The sequence below is a fragment of the Capsicum annuum genome, chromosome 3, assembly GCF_002878395.1.
Source record: "Capsicum annuum cultivar UCD-10X-F1 chromosome 3, UCD10Xv1.1, whole genome shotgun sequence".
Classification (NCBI taxonomy): domain Eukaryota; kingdom Viridiplantae; phylum Streptophyta; class Magnoliopsida; order Solanales; family Solanaceae; genus Capsicum; species Capsicum annuum.
This window is the reverse complement of record NC_061113.1, coordinates 135,091,904-135,109,691: the sequence shown is the minus strand read 5'-3', so window position 1 is coordinate 135,109,691 and position 17,788 is coordinate 135,091,904. Positions and strand designations below refer to the sequence as shown.

At 36.8% G+C, this 17,788-nt stretch overlaps 1 protein-coding gene across 12 annotated transcripts in view; it reads right to left on the bottom strand.

Annotated features, from left to right (window-relative positions):
* The window catches only part of LOC107865367, a 30,172-nt gene that overhangs the window by 1,147 nt on the left and 11,237 nt on the right, over window positions 1-17,788 (bottom strand). For 2 of the 12 annotated variants that reach the window (XM_047408313.1, XM_047408312.1), the window contains exons 10-12: window positions 4,085-4,115; window positions 1,103-1,149; window positions 826-884 (exon numbers count right to left, since the gene is read on the bottom strand). In XM_047408313.1, the coding sequence (XP_047264269.1) occupies window positions 826-884; window positions 1,103-1,149; window positions 4,085-4,115 (137 nt within the window). The other 10 variants (XR_007053026.1, XR_007053025.1, XM_047408310.1 and 7 more) reach the window with 10 other exon arrangements.

Sequence of the window (17,788 nt, the reverse complement as noted above, 5' to 3'; positions counted from 1 at the left end):
TGTTTAGACAAAATATATGTATTTTTTGCTGGATGTTGAAGACAAAGGGGGAGAAGACAAAGTAACTGAAAAAGGTCATTTGTAGGGAAGTCACATGCATAGGCGCTTCTTTAGTCAAAACTATTAGTTTTTGTCAAGAAAAGTAACGGAAGTATGGATTTTGCTCATGGTGGTATTACACGGATGTAGTTTAAGTTTGATGTAGTATTTTTGGCCAAAAACTTGTGTTCAACAGTATGCCGCGATAAAAAAACAGATCTGGGAGGAAACCATGATGGTAACTGATAAGACGTCTGATCTGTCAAGATCTGATATGATCTCATCCTAGTACGGGCTATGTTTGAGTTATCATCATTTCTGCCATGTTAATGCATAAGATATAAGAATGGAACTGTCTCATTGTACAAGTTCACAAATGGAACCGACATCTACTGTGTTTATTTGTCATAGCATATAGATGGAAGAGTTGTTTCTCCTTTCAAGTAAATTCCTATGTTTGTCATGTGCATATAGATTGAAGAGTTGCTTCTCCTTTCAAGTAAATTCCTAATAACTTTTCATTTTAATCAAGACGTAAGTATTTAATGAAAAGCTCAATGTGATTGAGTTGCCAAAGTAGTATCACATTTACAACAAGAATTCATTTCATTAATAACCCATATACGATATACAATGGGTGCATTAGTTATTTCACTTTGTATTCTTTTAACCTTTATTCCACCTTAGCAAAACTTTAGGACTGTGGTTCAAAGGACAAAAATAAATAAACACTGTAAAAGACATACACACTTGACAGCAATTCAAGTTCATGGAAAGGGCTGTTACCTCACATCCTGTTTCAAATCTTCTGAATCCTCATAAGAAGTAATTCGACGGTATAAAGTCTAAAAACCAAAATAAATCCAGAATTTAGGAATTCAAGTATCAGCTTAACATCCAACAAATAACAAGCTTTTAGCAATGAAATTTTGAAAAATAATCATGAAATCTTCGTTTGGCTTTCCAACAACAGAATCCAATATGAAAAAAGTTTGTTCACTCATTTCAGTTAGTTGTTAGTGTTCGGACATAGGAAATTCTCTCTCCAAACTAGAAGAATTACCTGACATAGGCCGAAAACTCCAACATATTGTAGTGTCTTCTCCCACTCTAGACAATTAAAAGGAAAAAATCTTAGTGTCTTCCATCAGGAGAACAAGCATCCAGTGATGCACTCGCAATGATTAAACAGAATAGAAGGCACTCCTTTGCCTCCTTGTAAAACTAAGAGAATTAAAAGCTCAATGAGGGAAGTGCACAAGGTAAGCTATAGACAACATTTATGAGGACATGAAAACCTACATTTCAATAAAAACCAGATAAACTGTTGGAGAGACTGCACTTCATATGACTAGGCCAAATTAGTTTGGAGATTTGAAACAGAATCTGATAACAGAACATCTTGTTTTATCACTAATTTTAGAGATCAAACAAGCTGCCCGAATATATTGAAGCCTAAAGTTCCCATATGAAAAAGTGGTCTGCACAGCCTTGTCCTCCAGCATACTATTGAAAATTGAACGTTGGGTTGGAAAAGAAAATGTTTTCTTAGATTTTTGTGATTCATAATTATCTTAGTTCATGAATTAAAAGCTAATTGTATTACTCTTGGGATACATGTACTGTTTTGGTCATGAACCGGAAGAAAAGAAAAAAAAATAGAATTAAATTAAAGTAAATGTACTAGTCTAGGTACATGCTAGAAAAGTTCTATAAATACCTAGGTACTATAGCCATTTTATGAAAGCAAGTTGAGTGAAGTAAAGAAAAATGATTTCCTCCACCTGTCTTCAATAGAAAATGACATATAGAGAGTACTCCTCCGCCAATTTTCCAACACATATGATCAACCCAAAAAAGAAACAACAACTAAACTAAGTTAACAGAACATGGCTAAAAAAGTTGGATAACATCTAGTAACTGCTCCAATTTTTACTGCAGTAACTGAGGCAATTAATCAACACTCCTCCTTGCTTCAGTTGCTGCAAATTCCAAGACTTTCTTTAAGAAATTCAAATCTGCTCTTTGGCAAGGCTTCAGTAAACATATCTGTCAGTTGAAGATGCGTCTTGCAGTACTTTAACCCAATCGATCCTTCTTTCTGCACGTCTCTGAGAAAGAATAATTTGATATTGAAATTTGCATGAAAAACAGGATTATTTGAGATAGCAATAGCTACTTGGTTATCCACAAACATTTTTGTGCACTTTTCTTGCTTTAAATTCAGATCAAGTTGCACTTTTCTAAGCCATAAGGCTTGATTTGCAGCAGTTGTTGTTGCAATGAACTCAGCTTCAGCCGTCGACTGTGCAACAACTTCTTGTTTTTAGAGCACCAAGAAAATACACCTGAACTAAGATTAAAACAATAATCAGAAGTGCTCTTTATTTCTTCAGAAGAACCACCCCAGTAACTATCAAAATACCCATGCAACACGTGCTTTTGATTTGCATTGAACTTGATTCCAAAATTCAGTGTTCCCTTAACATATCTTATCACCCTATTCGCTGCTCTAAAATGAGTGTTAATTGCACAATTAGTGAATCTAGATAGAAGACTTACAACATATAAAATGTCAGATCTAGTTGTTGTAAGATACATGTCATCCACTTTTTCAGCTTCATCATTTATGCTCAACTTCTCCTTTTGACACGTCCCCACTAAGTGGGAATACACTGGGTTTGTTGTTGTTGTTGTTGTTGTTTCTCCTTTTGACACATCAAAGTAGTTGTCAAATGCGCAATTTTCCATTCTGAACTTCTTCAAAATGTTTAAAAACTCTCATGCATTTATTGCAAGTAGCAGTACTTTTTGCCTTATCATGCTTCATAAATTTCCAAACTAAAGACCTTTTAGAATGTTCAGTACCTTTGGCCCTAGTAAATTCCGGTAAAGGGGAAAGTTCTTCACCGTCTTCCAGTAATTCCGTAACCGAACTAGTAGAGGTAGGGGTATCACCTAACTCTTGTTCTTCTATATCTTCTTCCTGTAAGTCTTCCTTAAAATTATCATAACGCCTACTTAGGGTCTCATGGTCTAATTCCATACCGATACCAACATCAAAACCATTAGGCTGTGATAAAGAAGTTTCACTAAATCTAAGCGGTAATGAACTAGTAGTAGCCTTATTTTTTTTATTTCTACGAAAAATCTTACCAAAAATTGGTTTTTTACCACTACTATTTTTATGGGAATCCATAATTAAATTTAAATAAAATTAAAATATTAAAACAAGCAATATAATATTATAAATCGAAAAATTAATGTAAGTAAACAAATGTAGATACTAAAAAATAAAAATATAGATATTAAAGTAAATAAAAAAGAGATTAAGTTGGAACGAATATACCGAACTTCTGCGTAAAGCAGACGTATACCAAATGTCAGAATTAAAAGATGATAATTGAAGCTTGTAATAGCTTCAAAAAATCTTCAACTCCAACTAATACAATAACTATGAATATTTAGAGAGAGTATGAGAAATTGAGAATATTTGTGAGGAAAAAGAATAAATATAAAAGGGTATTTATAGTGAAAATTTTAATTTTGCGTGTGTGTGGGTGGGGGTGGGGGGGAAACGACCAAAAGAGCCGTTGCTGCCAAATGAAATTAAAAAAAAATAAAAAAAAATTACAACGGTCTTCACTGTCGCCGGACCAGAACCGGAATTTTTTTGATAGACGCACCAGTACCGTATTCCGGACCATTGGGTACCAGTATACCGGTTGCAACCAGTACCGTTGTGTTACCGGTACCAGAATGTCACCGGAATCGGAGTAACCGGACCGGAAAATTCCGGTTCCATTGCCACCCTTACTAAGGGTAAACTTAAACTAAGTTTAAGAAAACAGAAAAAGAGAATAAGCTGGAAAATGAAATTGCCAATTGTCTAACAGACGGAAAATTTCTTCCAACTTGAATGTCGAGAGGAACTTCATAATTGCCTGTGTTCTTCTAATAAACATTATTGTTGAATAAGCAAATCCAAAAATCACAACTATGGAGAATATATTATCAGAATATCTGGCAGAAATTGCAGACTCACCAACCAATGCATATGCTGCTGCTACCAAACCCTGCCAAGAGTGCATCGCATAAGTTAGTGAAGCAAGCAAACAACATCTCAAGTGTCATAAAGTTAACCAAAACAGTGTAAAATCCTGCATCACTAAAGATAGGGATAAGGCTTGGTAAACATGAACGAAAAAAAAAGCACGCCATATCTATTTCATTATTCATAAGCTTTAAACTTGGCATAATACATAGATAGACACCTTAGCTTCGCCTCAACTGGCAACTAGACACCCCAACTTTGAAAATGCACATCTGGACACCTTAACTTGGTTTAAGTTTGGCTCCATAAACACACTTCTCCAGATGTGCATCCTAAGAATCAACATATAGGAAATGGGAGAATGTGAAACATTTGCTTTATAGCCATGTAGAAACACAAATGAGGAACCTGAGTTAAACCTGTTTGGCATCATCTGGAATATGCCCAGTAATGAAGAATAACCCATGTGGAGCTGGAAACATGGGAAGTAGAAGGCTAAGGAGTTAGAGAATGGGAATCACCACCAAAGTTTCATGGATCGTATGGGAAAAAGGAAGTACTGAGCATTACAAGGTAAAGAGAAATCAATCATTCAGATAAAATGACCTCTCTAGTTTGTTGAGACCCATGTGGAGCTGGAAACATGGGAAGTAGAAGGATAAGCAGTTAGAGAATTGGAATCACCACCAAAGTTTCATGGATCATACGGGAAAAAGGAAGTACTGAGCATTACAAGGTAAAGAGAAATCAATCATTCGGATAAAATGACCTCCCCTAGTTTTTTGAGTGCGTACAAGAACTTCCTACTTACGTAGATGATTGGATGGGCTTTGTAGCGAAACACATAATTAGAGCTTCTGGTTGATATGCAAAACAACATTGATCATCCAGTAGTGGGAAGAGTTGAAACAAACGAGTAAAGGGTTATCAAAGCAGAAATAATCAAGGTTTATGAGCAGCTTTACTCAAAATCAGAAAACTGGAGACCAGAATTCAACCAGATTGCAGGCCCTATGATATCTGATCAAGAAAAGGATTGGATACAGAGACCCTTTGAAGAAGAAGAGGTATTTGAGTGTATAAAGCGTTGTGCTGTGGACAAAGCTCCAGAACCAGATGGTTTTAATATGGGTTTCTACATTCTCTGCTGGGACATAATCAAAGGGATATCATGTTGGCAATACACAATTTCCACAATCAGGATTTCTTTGAAAAAAGCTTCAACGCCACATATATAGCATTGATCCCCAAAAGAAGTGATGCAAAGGGGGTGAGAGATTACAGACCTATCAGTTTGACAGGTAGTGACTATAAAATCATATCCAAGCTACTCACATTCTTGAGCCGGGGGTCTATCGGAAACAACCTCTCTACTTCTTTGGAGGTAACGGTATGGATTGCGTACACTTTACTCTCCCCAGACCCCACTTTGTGGGAATACACTGGGTTTTTTGTTGTTGTTGTTGTATCCAAGCTACTCACAAGAAGGTTGAAGACAATTATGCACAAACTGTTGATGGCTTTCATCAAGGGTAGGCAAATCATGGATGCTACCCTGATTGATAATGAATGTCTTGGACTCTAGAATGAAACACGGTAAAGCTGGTATTCCAAGTAAGTTAGACATAGAAAAAGTTTTTGATCATGTGAACTGGAGCTTTCGGCTTAACATGCTGAAGAGAATGGGTTTTGGCATTAAATGGGTGAAATGGATTTGATTTTGTATTAGCACCATTAAATTTTCAATTTTGATCAATGGTGCACTTGAAGGCTTTTTCACTTCAAGTAGGAGATTACGGCAAGGTGATCCCCTTTCACCTTTCCTTTTCCTGATTATCATGGAGGGTTTAAACAACATATTGCTCACAACTCATAGGAAAAATTGGCTCAGAGGTTTTAAAGTCAGCAACAAACAAGGGGACAATCTTGAAATCATCTATTTTTACACTCAGATGATGCAATTATCCTTTCTGATGTAGAGCTGAGAAGATGAAGATCTTTGAAGGTGATATGAGCACGGTTAGCATGTGGAACATTAGAAGGGGCTTCTACATATGAATGATAGCTTGAAGCCTGAAAGATGCTATGGAGCGACAAATACACAAGGCCATGAGCGATCAAGATGCCATCTGACAATCACGAAGGGCCCTTGTGGGTTATTTCCTAATTAGCCACTTTTGGGCTATTTTTTGTAACAGGCTATTTGTGTAAAGGTAATAAGTATAAATAGCCATTTTTCATCCTTAGAATTTGATGAATGGAAAATTGAAATCCTTTGAGAGCGTAGGATGGAATCCTGTTAGTGTAGCCATTGTGTTAGTTTGATTAGTGATAGATGGATTTCCATTGTTGATCTAAAACTTCTTAACCTTGAATTTCACACGAGTTACTCATTTGTGGATTCGAATCAGCTTTCTCTATCCTAATTAAAATCAAGTTCTCTTCTTCCTTGGTTAATTGATTCAATTAGCCCTTCTTTCTTCTAATTCTCATCTCTTATTTCGCCACTATCTTTATTTTGTTTTGTTGATGTGAGAAATATGAGAGAAAATATTATTAAATTGTGTATCTAAATTATTACATTAAGATCCTATTTATAGATACTACATTACTATCCTTTTCCAAGTAGGATTTCGTATAGTGTTCCTATTCCTACTCATATTCTAACACCCACCTCAAGCTAGTGCATACAAGTCATATGTACCTAGCTTGTTACAAATGTAATCAATACGAGGACTAGTGAGTGACTTGGTAAAAATATCTGCCAGTTGATCACTTGACTTTACAAATTTTGTAACAATATCTCCGAAAAGTATCTTTTCTCTGACAAACTGACAATCGATCTCTATATGCTTAGTTCTCTCATGGAACACTGGATTAGATGCAATATAAGGGCTGCTTGATTATCACATACGAGTTCTATCTTACCGGTTTCTCCAAATTTTATTTCTCTTAGCAACTGTTTGATCCAAATCAGTTCACAAGTTGCTGCAGTCATTGCTCGATATTCTGCTTCCGCGCTAGATCAAGCAACTACACTCTGTTTCTTACTCTTCCAGGACACCAAATTACCTCCTACTAAAACCCGGATGTGGAACGTCTACCAAAGGGTGATCCTGCCCAATCAGCATCTGTATATCTAATAATATGCTCATGGCCTCGATCTTTGAAGAGTAGTCCTTTGCCTGGAGACGACTTTATATATCGCAAAATACGAACAACTGTGTCCCAATGACAATCACATGGGGAGGTCATAAACTGACTTACAACGCTCACTGGAAAAGAGATGCCAGGTCTAGTCACTGTAAGATAATTCAACTTGCCAACCAACCGCCTATACCTTTCAGGATCACTGAGTAGCTCCCCTGTCCTGGTAGAAGTTTAGCATTTGGATCCATAGGAATGTCAATGGGTCTACATCCCATCATTCCTGTCTCCTCAAGAATGTCTAAGACATACTTACATTGAGAAATAACAATGCTTGGTCTGGACTGAGCAACTTCAATACCCAGAAAGTATTTCAGTCTGCCGAGGTCTTTGGTCTGGAAATGCTGAAAAGATGTTGCTTCAAATTAGTGATACCATCTTGATCATTGCCAGTGATAAAAATTTTGTCAACATAAACAACTAATAAATACACAAATTTGGTTCATAATGGAGATAAAATACTGAATGATCAGCTTTACTACAAATCATGCCGAACTCCTGAATTACTGTACTAAACTTCCCGAACCAGGCATGAGAGGACTGTTTCAAACCATAGAGTGACTTGCGCAATCGACATGCAAGGCTACTAGACTTCCCCTGAGCAACAAAACCAGGTGGTTGCTCCATATAGACTTCCTCCTCAAGATCACCATGCAGAAAAACATTCTTAATGTCCAACTGATAAAGGGGCCAATGACGAACGGCAGCCATAAATAGAAAGAGACAGACAGATGCTATTTTAGCCACAGGAGAGAAAGTATCATTATAATCAAGCCCAAATATCTGTGTATATCCTTTGGCAACAAAGCGAGCCTTAAGCTAATCAACCTAACCATCTGGACCAACTTTGACTGCATAAACCCAACGGCAACCAACAGTAGATTTACCTGCAGAAAGGGGAACAAGCTCCCAAGTACCACTCGTATGTAAAGCAGACATCTCATCAATCATAGCCTGTTTCCAACATGGATAGGAAAGTGCTTCACCTGTAGTCTTAGGGATAGAAATAGAGGGCAAAGATGATAAAAAGCATAATAGGGTTATCATAGACGATGATAACTCAAGAAAGTATAATGTGGGTTAGCATTATGAGTGGATCTTATACCTTTTTGAAGTGCAACTGATTGGCTAGGAAGAGGCAAGTCCGCAATAGGGGAAGCTTCAAGCGCAGGACATGAATCGTCTAGAACTAATGATGGATGCGGGCGGCAATGATAAATCAAAAGTGGTGGCACTGCAGCTGGAGAAATAGAAGTAACTGCAGATTCCTCAAAGGTTGGTGTGGATAAGACGGAAGGTATGGGTAAGACTGCAGATATATCAAGATGATCAGAAGATGTATAGTAAAGTTGAGACTCGAAGAATATGACATCGGCGGACATAAGGTAGCGACCCAAATCAGGTGAATAACATCGATACCTTTTTTGAACTCGAGAGTAACCAAGGAAGACACATTTGAGAGCACGAGGGGCTAATTTATCTTTCCCTGGAGCTAAGTTATGAACAAAACACGTGCTCCCAAAGCATAAGGGGGGATAGAGTAGAGACGTGACTGAGGAAATAGTATGGAATGGGGAACCTGATTCTGAATCGGAGATGATGGCATTCTATTAATGAGATAGCAAGATGCCAGGACTGCATCGCCCTAAAAACGCAGCGGAACATGGGATTCAATGAGATAAGTGCAAGCAGTGTCAATGAGATGCCTATTTTTCCTTTCTTCTATGTCGTTCTGCTGAGGGGTGTATGGACATAACATCTGGTGAATAATTCCTTGGTGAGTCATAAATTCCTGAAACCGGAAGGATACGTATTCTAAGGCATTATCACTACGAAAAGTACGAATAGAGACACCAAATTGATTTAGTATTTCAGCACAAAAACTTTTGAATATAGAAAATAACTCAGAACTACCTTTCATTAGGAAAGTGCATCGTGAGAAATCATCAATGAAACTAACAAAGTAACGAAATCCTAAGGTTGAATAAACTCTACTAGGACCCCAAATATCAGAATGAACTAATGAGAAAATAGACTCTGAATGACTCTTAATACTACGTGAAAATGGAGCACGGGTGTGTTACCCAAGTTGACACGACTCACAATCTAATGTGGATAAACTAGACAAATTAGGCACCATCTTCTGTAGTTTAGAGAGACTCGGATGTCCTAAACGTTTGTGAATAAAGTTTGGAAGGTCTATAACGGAGCATGATGTGAAGGAATTTGAAGAGGTAAGATGGCAAAGGCCTTGTGATTCATGTCCTGTGTCAATCGTTTGTCCCGTACTACGGTCCTGCATTAGAAAAGAATCATCAAAAAAGTTATACTACAATTAAGGGCATGTGTCAAACGACTAATAGATGCAAGATTAAAAGGGCAACCAGGGACAAAGAACAGAGTCTAGAGTAACAGAAGATAGAGGTTTGGCTTGTCCAACTCCTTCTGGTTTTGTTCGGATCCCATTGGCTAAAGTAATAGCTGGAAGGGACTATGAATAAATAATATCAGTCAGAAGTGACTTATTGCCAGAAATATGATCAGAAGCACCTGAGTCCACAACCCATGATCCAAAGGTAGGAGATTATGCAGTTGAGACTATTGATAGAGATGTATGCTTACTTGCTTGATACTTATGATATTCCTTGTCAGATAAATACACCTGTTGATCACTTGCGGTGTTAGACTGAGCAACATGAATATTTTTAGGGGGTAGACCATGCAAAGAATAACATATTCTACGAGTATGTCCAAGCTTATTACAATAACTACACTTAGGTCGAGAATAGCACAAATCACAAGTATGCCCAAGCCTTTTACAATAACTACACCCAGGTCGAGATCTTTCAAATCGACCTCCCCCTCGTCGATTCTTCATGGACTGTGATGTTTGATTTTCTGATCTCCTCATTAAGGGTTCAGATTTAATCATAGGATTAAATTGACAAAGTTAGTCACCCAAAAAAAAAAAAAAAATTGGTTAGTCATCGAAAAAAAATGAATTTGATTGCTAGAATCAAGAAATAGCTATCGGTACAGCCTTGGAATGAAGGGGCGACCTGACTGAAAAATAAATCTGGCTGAAATATATTGCATGTGCCGGCTCATGCAGTGCGTGAGGCGCACATCTGAAAATTTCGGCGCCGCATGGATCGCTAGAGATGAGATTCGAGCACTGGGGTTTGCTCGCTTGGGTGTTTCTCACCTCGTGGTGATGTTGGTTTTTGCACACAACACTTATAAAATAAACGAGGGCTCTTGGACTTGACAGTCGCCGAAAATTGAAGTATCGGGCTGTCTTATTGAGTTTTTTTCCCAGTAATTTTCTCACCAAACCTGCTCTGATACCATGTGAGAAATATGAGAGAATATTACTGAATTGTATATCAATTATTACATTGAGATCCTATTTATAGATACTACATTACTATCCTTTTTCAAGTAGGATTTCGTATATTGTTCCTATTCCTACTTATATTCTAACAATTGATTTTCTGCGTTTTCGATATTGATTTTAGTCACTCAATTGAGATCGTTATCATCTTGGTATCATAGCTTAGGTTAGAGATTCGTTTCTACGGATCTCAATCCTACGTTCATAAATCTGAAAATTTAAAAAAAAATTGGTGACAAATATTTTTGGAAAATTTCAAAAAAAATTAGTCGATTTGAGTTTTATTTGTGCTTCTATCACTAGATTCGTGTTATTCTAGTGTTTAGGGATCTAGGTCTGATAATCCGGGCTGATTTAAAAAGAGTTTCTAATTTTCACCATTGTTGAGCTTGAAAAAACTTGAGGAAAATAAAGTGGGCTTGATCTAGGTGGAATTGAAGGTTTATTTGTATTGGGATTTGTTCTCTCTATCAAAAAGAGAACAAATTTGAAATTTGAGCGCAAATGCAGTTGAAATACATTAGGGTCAATTTTGGAAGTTCATCATCTTCATAGTGTTCTTTATAATTTGAAATGACTTCCGAAATCTGAAAATTTTGAATTAAAATTAGAGCTTGAAAAGCATCGGGGTTTGTTTTCTCTAGCAAAGGGAGCTTGAATCTCGAATTTCATCAAATTTGAGCTAAAACGAAGTAGCTGTCAATTTTGGAGTTCATTTTGTTAATGGTGTTCTTCATAGCTTGAAGAAAAAGAAAATGGGTCCAAAAATTTGATATGATTGCGTTGGAATTGAGGATCTAAAAGTATTGGGGTTTGATTTCCATATCAATAGGAGCTTAAATCTCAAAATTTGTAGAATTTGGAGCTAAAATGAAGGAGATATAATTTTTTGATGTTCATCCATATTCTTGGTGTTCTTCGTGAATTCATGTCTTGTTGAAGAAGAATTATTCAAAAGGTGTTGTTTGATCCAAAAAGGGGAGAAGAAAAGGAGGTGAACTTGTTTGTATAAAGGAAAAGACCAAAAATGGCAAAGACTGTGACAAAAGGTAGTACAAAGGGGAGAACATGGTACAATTCTTGTAAGCTTCCCCATAGGTCCTTTTGCTATGGATTTTCAGCTCAATTTTTAGCTCTTTTTCAGATTTCTCCACTTTCTGTTTTCTTCATGGATTTCAATTAAATTTCTTCCCAATTAACTTTTTTAGTCTAAATCGGGTAAATTAGTTTTTTTTTTCTTAATTTTTCCTTTTCTTTAGCTTCAAATTGATTTTAATTAGTAAATCACCCTTCTAAATATTATCAAGTTCTTTGAGCCCGATTTTTTTCCTTGTGTTTTTCTTTGTGTGCTTTTCTCATTTTATTTCCTTGTTAATTTTCTTGACTCAAGTCCGTAAGTTTTAATGGAGTCGTCCGTTCTTGTTTGAACAAAATTCCATTCGTCCACAAAGAATAAGTGACCTTGTGAATTGATTGGACAATAGTAGTTCTTTATCAACTTCAGAAAGACACTTTAGGTAAAAGTTGAGAGTTTCCACATATGAGAGGCATGAGGAATTTTTCTACTAATTTGTTTGTTGAGTTTTCCACATAGGATGGGAAAGATTAATAGTCCATGAGAGTAAAGCAAACTCAATGTTTCAAAATATGCATGTTCCGAAAAGACGGGTTCTTGAAACAAAAATGATCATTTATGGGAAAGCGGAGCTTGAAGTTGTGATGGATTATTATAGTGTTATCAACTCTATAACCCCTTAATGGTTAGCATGTTTGGGTTGCCTTTCTTTCCAAAACAAAACCCATTTGTTACTCGAATGAAATTTTTGGTTGATATGAGAGTTAAGGTATCTATATTTCACTTGGAAATTATCAAGAGGAGGTTTAGTGTGATGTAGTGCCCTTGGATGCTTGTCAAATGTGTTAGGAAATTCTATGGTTCCAAATTCATGGACTTCCATATACACAAGATTGATACTATTACATCATGGATCTCAAAGGGCAACTTCTCTTTTCTCCAACACGCCCTAATGAAGTCGATGCAAGTAAAAGCATTACTGAGTTGAGGGAAGAGTTGGATGAAAAATTTGAAATATGGGATGAAAAATTGGATGATTGCTCTCGACTACTTGAAAAGGCCAAGTCAATATTTCAAAGAAAACAAATTACGCATTGTGAAGCTAAATCTAAGGAGTTGCCTTTGGAGGCAAAACAAGCTACTCCTTCTGAGGTTGGTGCTAAGGAGTTGAACATGCAAGTCAATACATCCGCTCCTCGTGCACCCAAGTGGAAGCTAGAGTTGAAGGGATCTCCAAACCCTTCACTAGGGATCTGTAGCACTTATCCGAACTCTAATAAAATTGAGTGACAAAAGATTGAGAGGAGTAAGGGTGTCATATGTGACAACTCTAGAGTGGAAAAGGGAGAGATTGTGTGGAGTGATGTGACAGGGTTGTCACAACCTTATACTAGCTTTTGTAACATCTCTTCCTTTTCTAGTTGTTTCGATTCTTGTGTAGGTATCCTTGGAGACAAGCCTAGAGAGGCACCTCGAGCAATGAAGAATTATGTGGTGCTAGAAAGCTTTCCAAAGGAGCAAATGTGCATCAATGTTGAAAAGCAAGGTGAATGTAATACTTTCTATGATCTACAAGGTAACAAAACTAAACCTTACACTTTCTCAAAACTAGAAGATTCTTGTTTGGCTAGTAGCCAATTGAGTGTAAGTGATGGATTGTCTATGTGTGAGCTTAAAGATTTTTTGCCTTGTGATGATCTTGATGGCACTTTGTTGTATGATGATAACGTCATTGTTGTGAGTGCCCAAACAATAGTTGATCCAATAGATGACCGAATTGATTTTTCTAGTATGATCAATTTGAGTCCACCTAGTCTTAGCATTTGTGACTTGCATAAAAATGTATTGTCATGTAACAGGGTTGGTCAAATGCTGGTTGGCCATGATAGCTTGTATGTGTATGTGCTTAAGGAGCTTTTTCTTTGTGATGTCAATGATGGCACCTTATTGCATGATAATAATGTCATTGATATCGGTGTCCAAACACTAGTTGATCCTATAGATGACCGGATTGATTCTTCTACTAAGATTGATTTGAGTCCACCTAGTGTTAGCACTTATGACTTGAGTAAAGTGTATTGTCATGTGATAGTGGTAGTCGAATACTAGTTGTGTACAATTGTGGTAATCATGTGCTAGATGTTTTTAAGCTCAACATGTTACCAACTAGTGTTAATTGTGGTGATAACCAATTTGCTTGTAAATATGACCTACTAATTAAAGAGTTGTGTGATGCAATAAATGAACCTCAATTTAGCGATGGTAATGATATAGTTGATCATGTAATTAATCATGTAGGATCTTTACTTAAAGGTGGTGATTCCTTGGGTATTGATTCTATTTTTTATTCTTGTCACGAGGATCTTGAGGTGGAATATGAACTTAGGGATAATCTCTTATTCAATGATGAGCATAGTGGTGTCTTATAGTGTTAAAAGTGTAGCCACTCTTGAAGGTTACCAATTGTTTGAAAAAAATCCACTATGGTGTGACGTCACACTTTTAAATGGCAGAAATCTTTTCTTGGAAGATGATAGTACGTTTATTGGAAGGGTTGGTGTTCAAAATGAAGGTGAGGTATGTGCTATAATTATCCCTTCATCTTTATGTGTTCCCATACTTAGTCAAGGACTTAATGTACTTGAATCAACGAGCGAACCTTCTCATGAGAATACATTAGATGAAGTTGACTTGTATGGCACCTTTACATATTATTTGTTTGCATATGATGATACTTATGACTTTGAGTGGAGTATGTTGTGTGAAGATAATACAAATGGGGCATATGGGTGTTTTCTTAAGTCGTTTTCATGGAATATCTTTCTATTTGACCCCGATAATGAAATGAAATAAGGCACTTATGATGTGTTGCTCGGTCAAGATGACAAGTGAGTCGTGACTTGGAAGATTCCATGGATGTTCAAGACTTCTTGTCACCTTCATAGGGTTAAATAATTTGAAGTATTGAATGGGACTCTTAGGAGCATGCTTAATATCATGAATAAAGGGAACACAACTTGTTGGGAGGACCACTGGTTTTGGATTGAATTATTCCTCAACACCTCTAGTGGGCATGACTCCATTTGTGAACTCACTTCCCATGGGAAGTTGTCTTGAAAGAAAGGGTAATGTGTACCTAAAAGTCATTATTCCATCCTTGGATATTCCAACTTGTAGTGATTTGCTTGCTAGATCTCTTGAGCAAGTTGGTACTCTTGTATATGATAAGATCTTGGATGAGGTTCATATTTTTGTTTCCTTTCTCTACTACCTCTTTGCGTATGATGATGTCCCTTTTTGTATTGGATTTGTTTTATATAGAGGTAGGGGTTTCTTGGGTTGGTCCATTTACTTTTGCGACCAAACTATGCGGGTCTTTCATATCTTTGACTTGGGTAAACCCTTATGGGTGTTTGAACCAATGTTGAACCACCTTTGGTATGATTTTATGGCAGAATAGGGAAACAATTGTGTTTGGACCTTTGTTGATTCTTTGTTCCATGATATTTCTTATAGTCGGATCCTTTGTACTTCGTACAATGCATTTCTCTTATAGAACACAAAGGATTCTTAGTTGCATTTCAAATTTGTGCCTCCTTGGTATGATGATATTGGTGTTAACCTTTGTGCTAACCCTCATGCTATGAGGATTTCTTCATTGCTTGTCCTTCATAGGTTTTTGCAAGGTTCGGATTCGAGGATGAATCCTTTTGAAGAAGGGGAGGATGTACGAGCATGGTTAGCATAGGGATCATTAGACGGGGCTTCTACATATGGATGATAGCTTGGAACCCGAGGATACTATGGAGCAACAAATACACAGGTACATGAGCGATCAAGAAGCTATTTGGCAATCAAGAAGGGCCCTAGTGGGTTATTTCCTAATTAGCCACTTTTGGGTTATTTTTTGTAATAGGCTATTTGTGTAAAGGTAATAAATCTAAATAGTTGTCATATCCATTTTCCATCCTTAGAATTTGATGAATGGAAAATTGAACTCCTTTGAGAGTGCAGGACGGAATCCCGTTAGTGAAGCCATAGGGTTAGTGTGATTAGTGATGGGTGGAATCCTGTTGTTGATCTAAAACTTCTTAACCTTGATTTTCACAAGAGTTACTCATTTGTGGATTCCAATTGGGTTTCTCAATTCTAATTGAAATCAAGTTCTCTTCTTCCTTGGTTAATTGATTTAATTAGCCTTCTTTCTTCTAATTCTCATCTTTTATTTCTCCACTATCTTTATTTTGTATTGTTGATTTTCTGCATTTTTGATATTGATTTTAGTCACTCTGTTGAGATCGTTATCAGAAGGAGTCTGTGAATTACATTTAAACTAGAGGAAGAGCCTCATGTTTCTGGTTAATGAACCTCAAAACTTTCAGCTCTGTGTAGATATCCTAGGAGGAGGAGTAGGCACATTGCCCACAACATACCTTGGTATGACCTTGGGGGCACGTTGTAGATCCATTGACATCTAGAAAGTAGTGCTTGAAAATGTGAGAAAAAACTCACTAGATGGAAGAGTCGATACTATCTTTAGGTGGCAGACTTATACTCATTTTTAGATGCACTCCCCACCTACATGATGCCACTCTTTCCTATACCACCACAGGTTGAAAAAAAGTTGGACACACTGAGAAGCAACTTCTTATGGCAAGGCAACAAAGAGAAGAAGGGTATACATCTTGTCAAATGGAAAATATTAACACTCAACAAGAAATAAGGAGGGCTGGGCATAAGGAACTTAAGAAAGCAAAACCAAAGCCTTCGTTTGAAATGGCTCTAGATATACACAAATAAAGATCAAGAACCATGGAAGAAAGTAATTAAGGAAAACTATGGAGAAAAGGATGGCTGGAAAACCAAAGTTGAAAGCACGGTGTATGGGGTTGGTGTCTGGAAGACCATCAGAAACTTGTGGAACATTTTCAGCATCAACATCAAATATAAAATAGAGAATGGGCAAAGAATCTCTTTTTGGGAAGATAATTGGTAAGCAATGGCCCTTTAAAGCAATTGTATCCTGAAGTTTAGTTTACACGCTGAACCAACAAGAAAGGTCAAAAGCTAGTGAGGTATGGAATAATCAAGGATGGAACCTCACTTTTAGAAAACATTTGAATGATTAGGAGCTGGATAGATTCATTGCATTTTTCAATAGTCTTAACCAATTCAATGGAGTGTCACTGGATCACAATAGATTATGTTGGTTGGGAGATAGAACAAAAGTTTATTCAGTAAGGTCAGCATATCAGTAAGGTCAGCATATCATTGGAAAAATTACAGCAACATATAGACACAATCTATGTTGCTCGGACTCTTCAAAAATGTCAACAGATGTGAGTCGGATCCTTCAAAAACAGTGTATTTTTGAAGGATCCGACACGGGTGTGACAACATTTTTAGAGAGTTCAAGCAACTTAGGACACAATGGCCCTGGAGACAACTAAGGAAGGCAAACATACCATACAAAGTAGCATGCTTTGTATGGTTGGTGGTAAAGAGAGCTTGTTTAACACAAGACAGGATGCAAAGAAAGGGCATACACCTATGCTCTATTTGCCTTCTATTTAGAGATTATGCAAAAACAAATAGCCATCTTTTTTTGCATTGCAACGTGACCTCTCAGTTGTGGGACATCTTTCTAGCTAAGATTGGATTGAGTTGGGCAATGTTCACCAATACACTGGATGTGCTAAATAGCTGGAGCAGGAGAGGAGGATCTAAAGCCCCAAAAAAGATCTGGAAAATGATTCCAGGATGTATTTGGTGATATGGAAAGAGAGGAACTCAAGAAGTTTTGAAAACAAAAGCAACTCTGTCAAGATGATAAAGCATAATTGTATTCAACTTTTGCATTTTTGGTGTTTCAGAATGTTTATAACAAATACAGGACGCTGAGACAATTTTTAAAGTCCCTATAGAAATTTTTTTCTTTTTGCTAACCAAGCCTAGATGTTGCTTGTAACTATAACCTATATGGTTTTGTTTGAATCAATACAAATGTTACCTTAAAAAA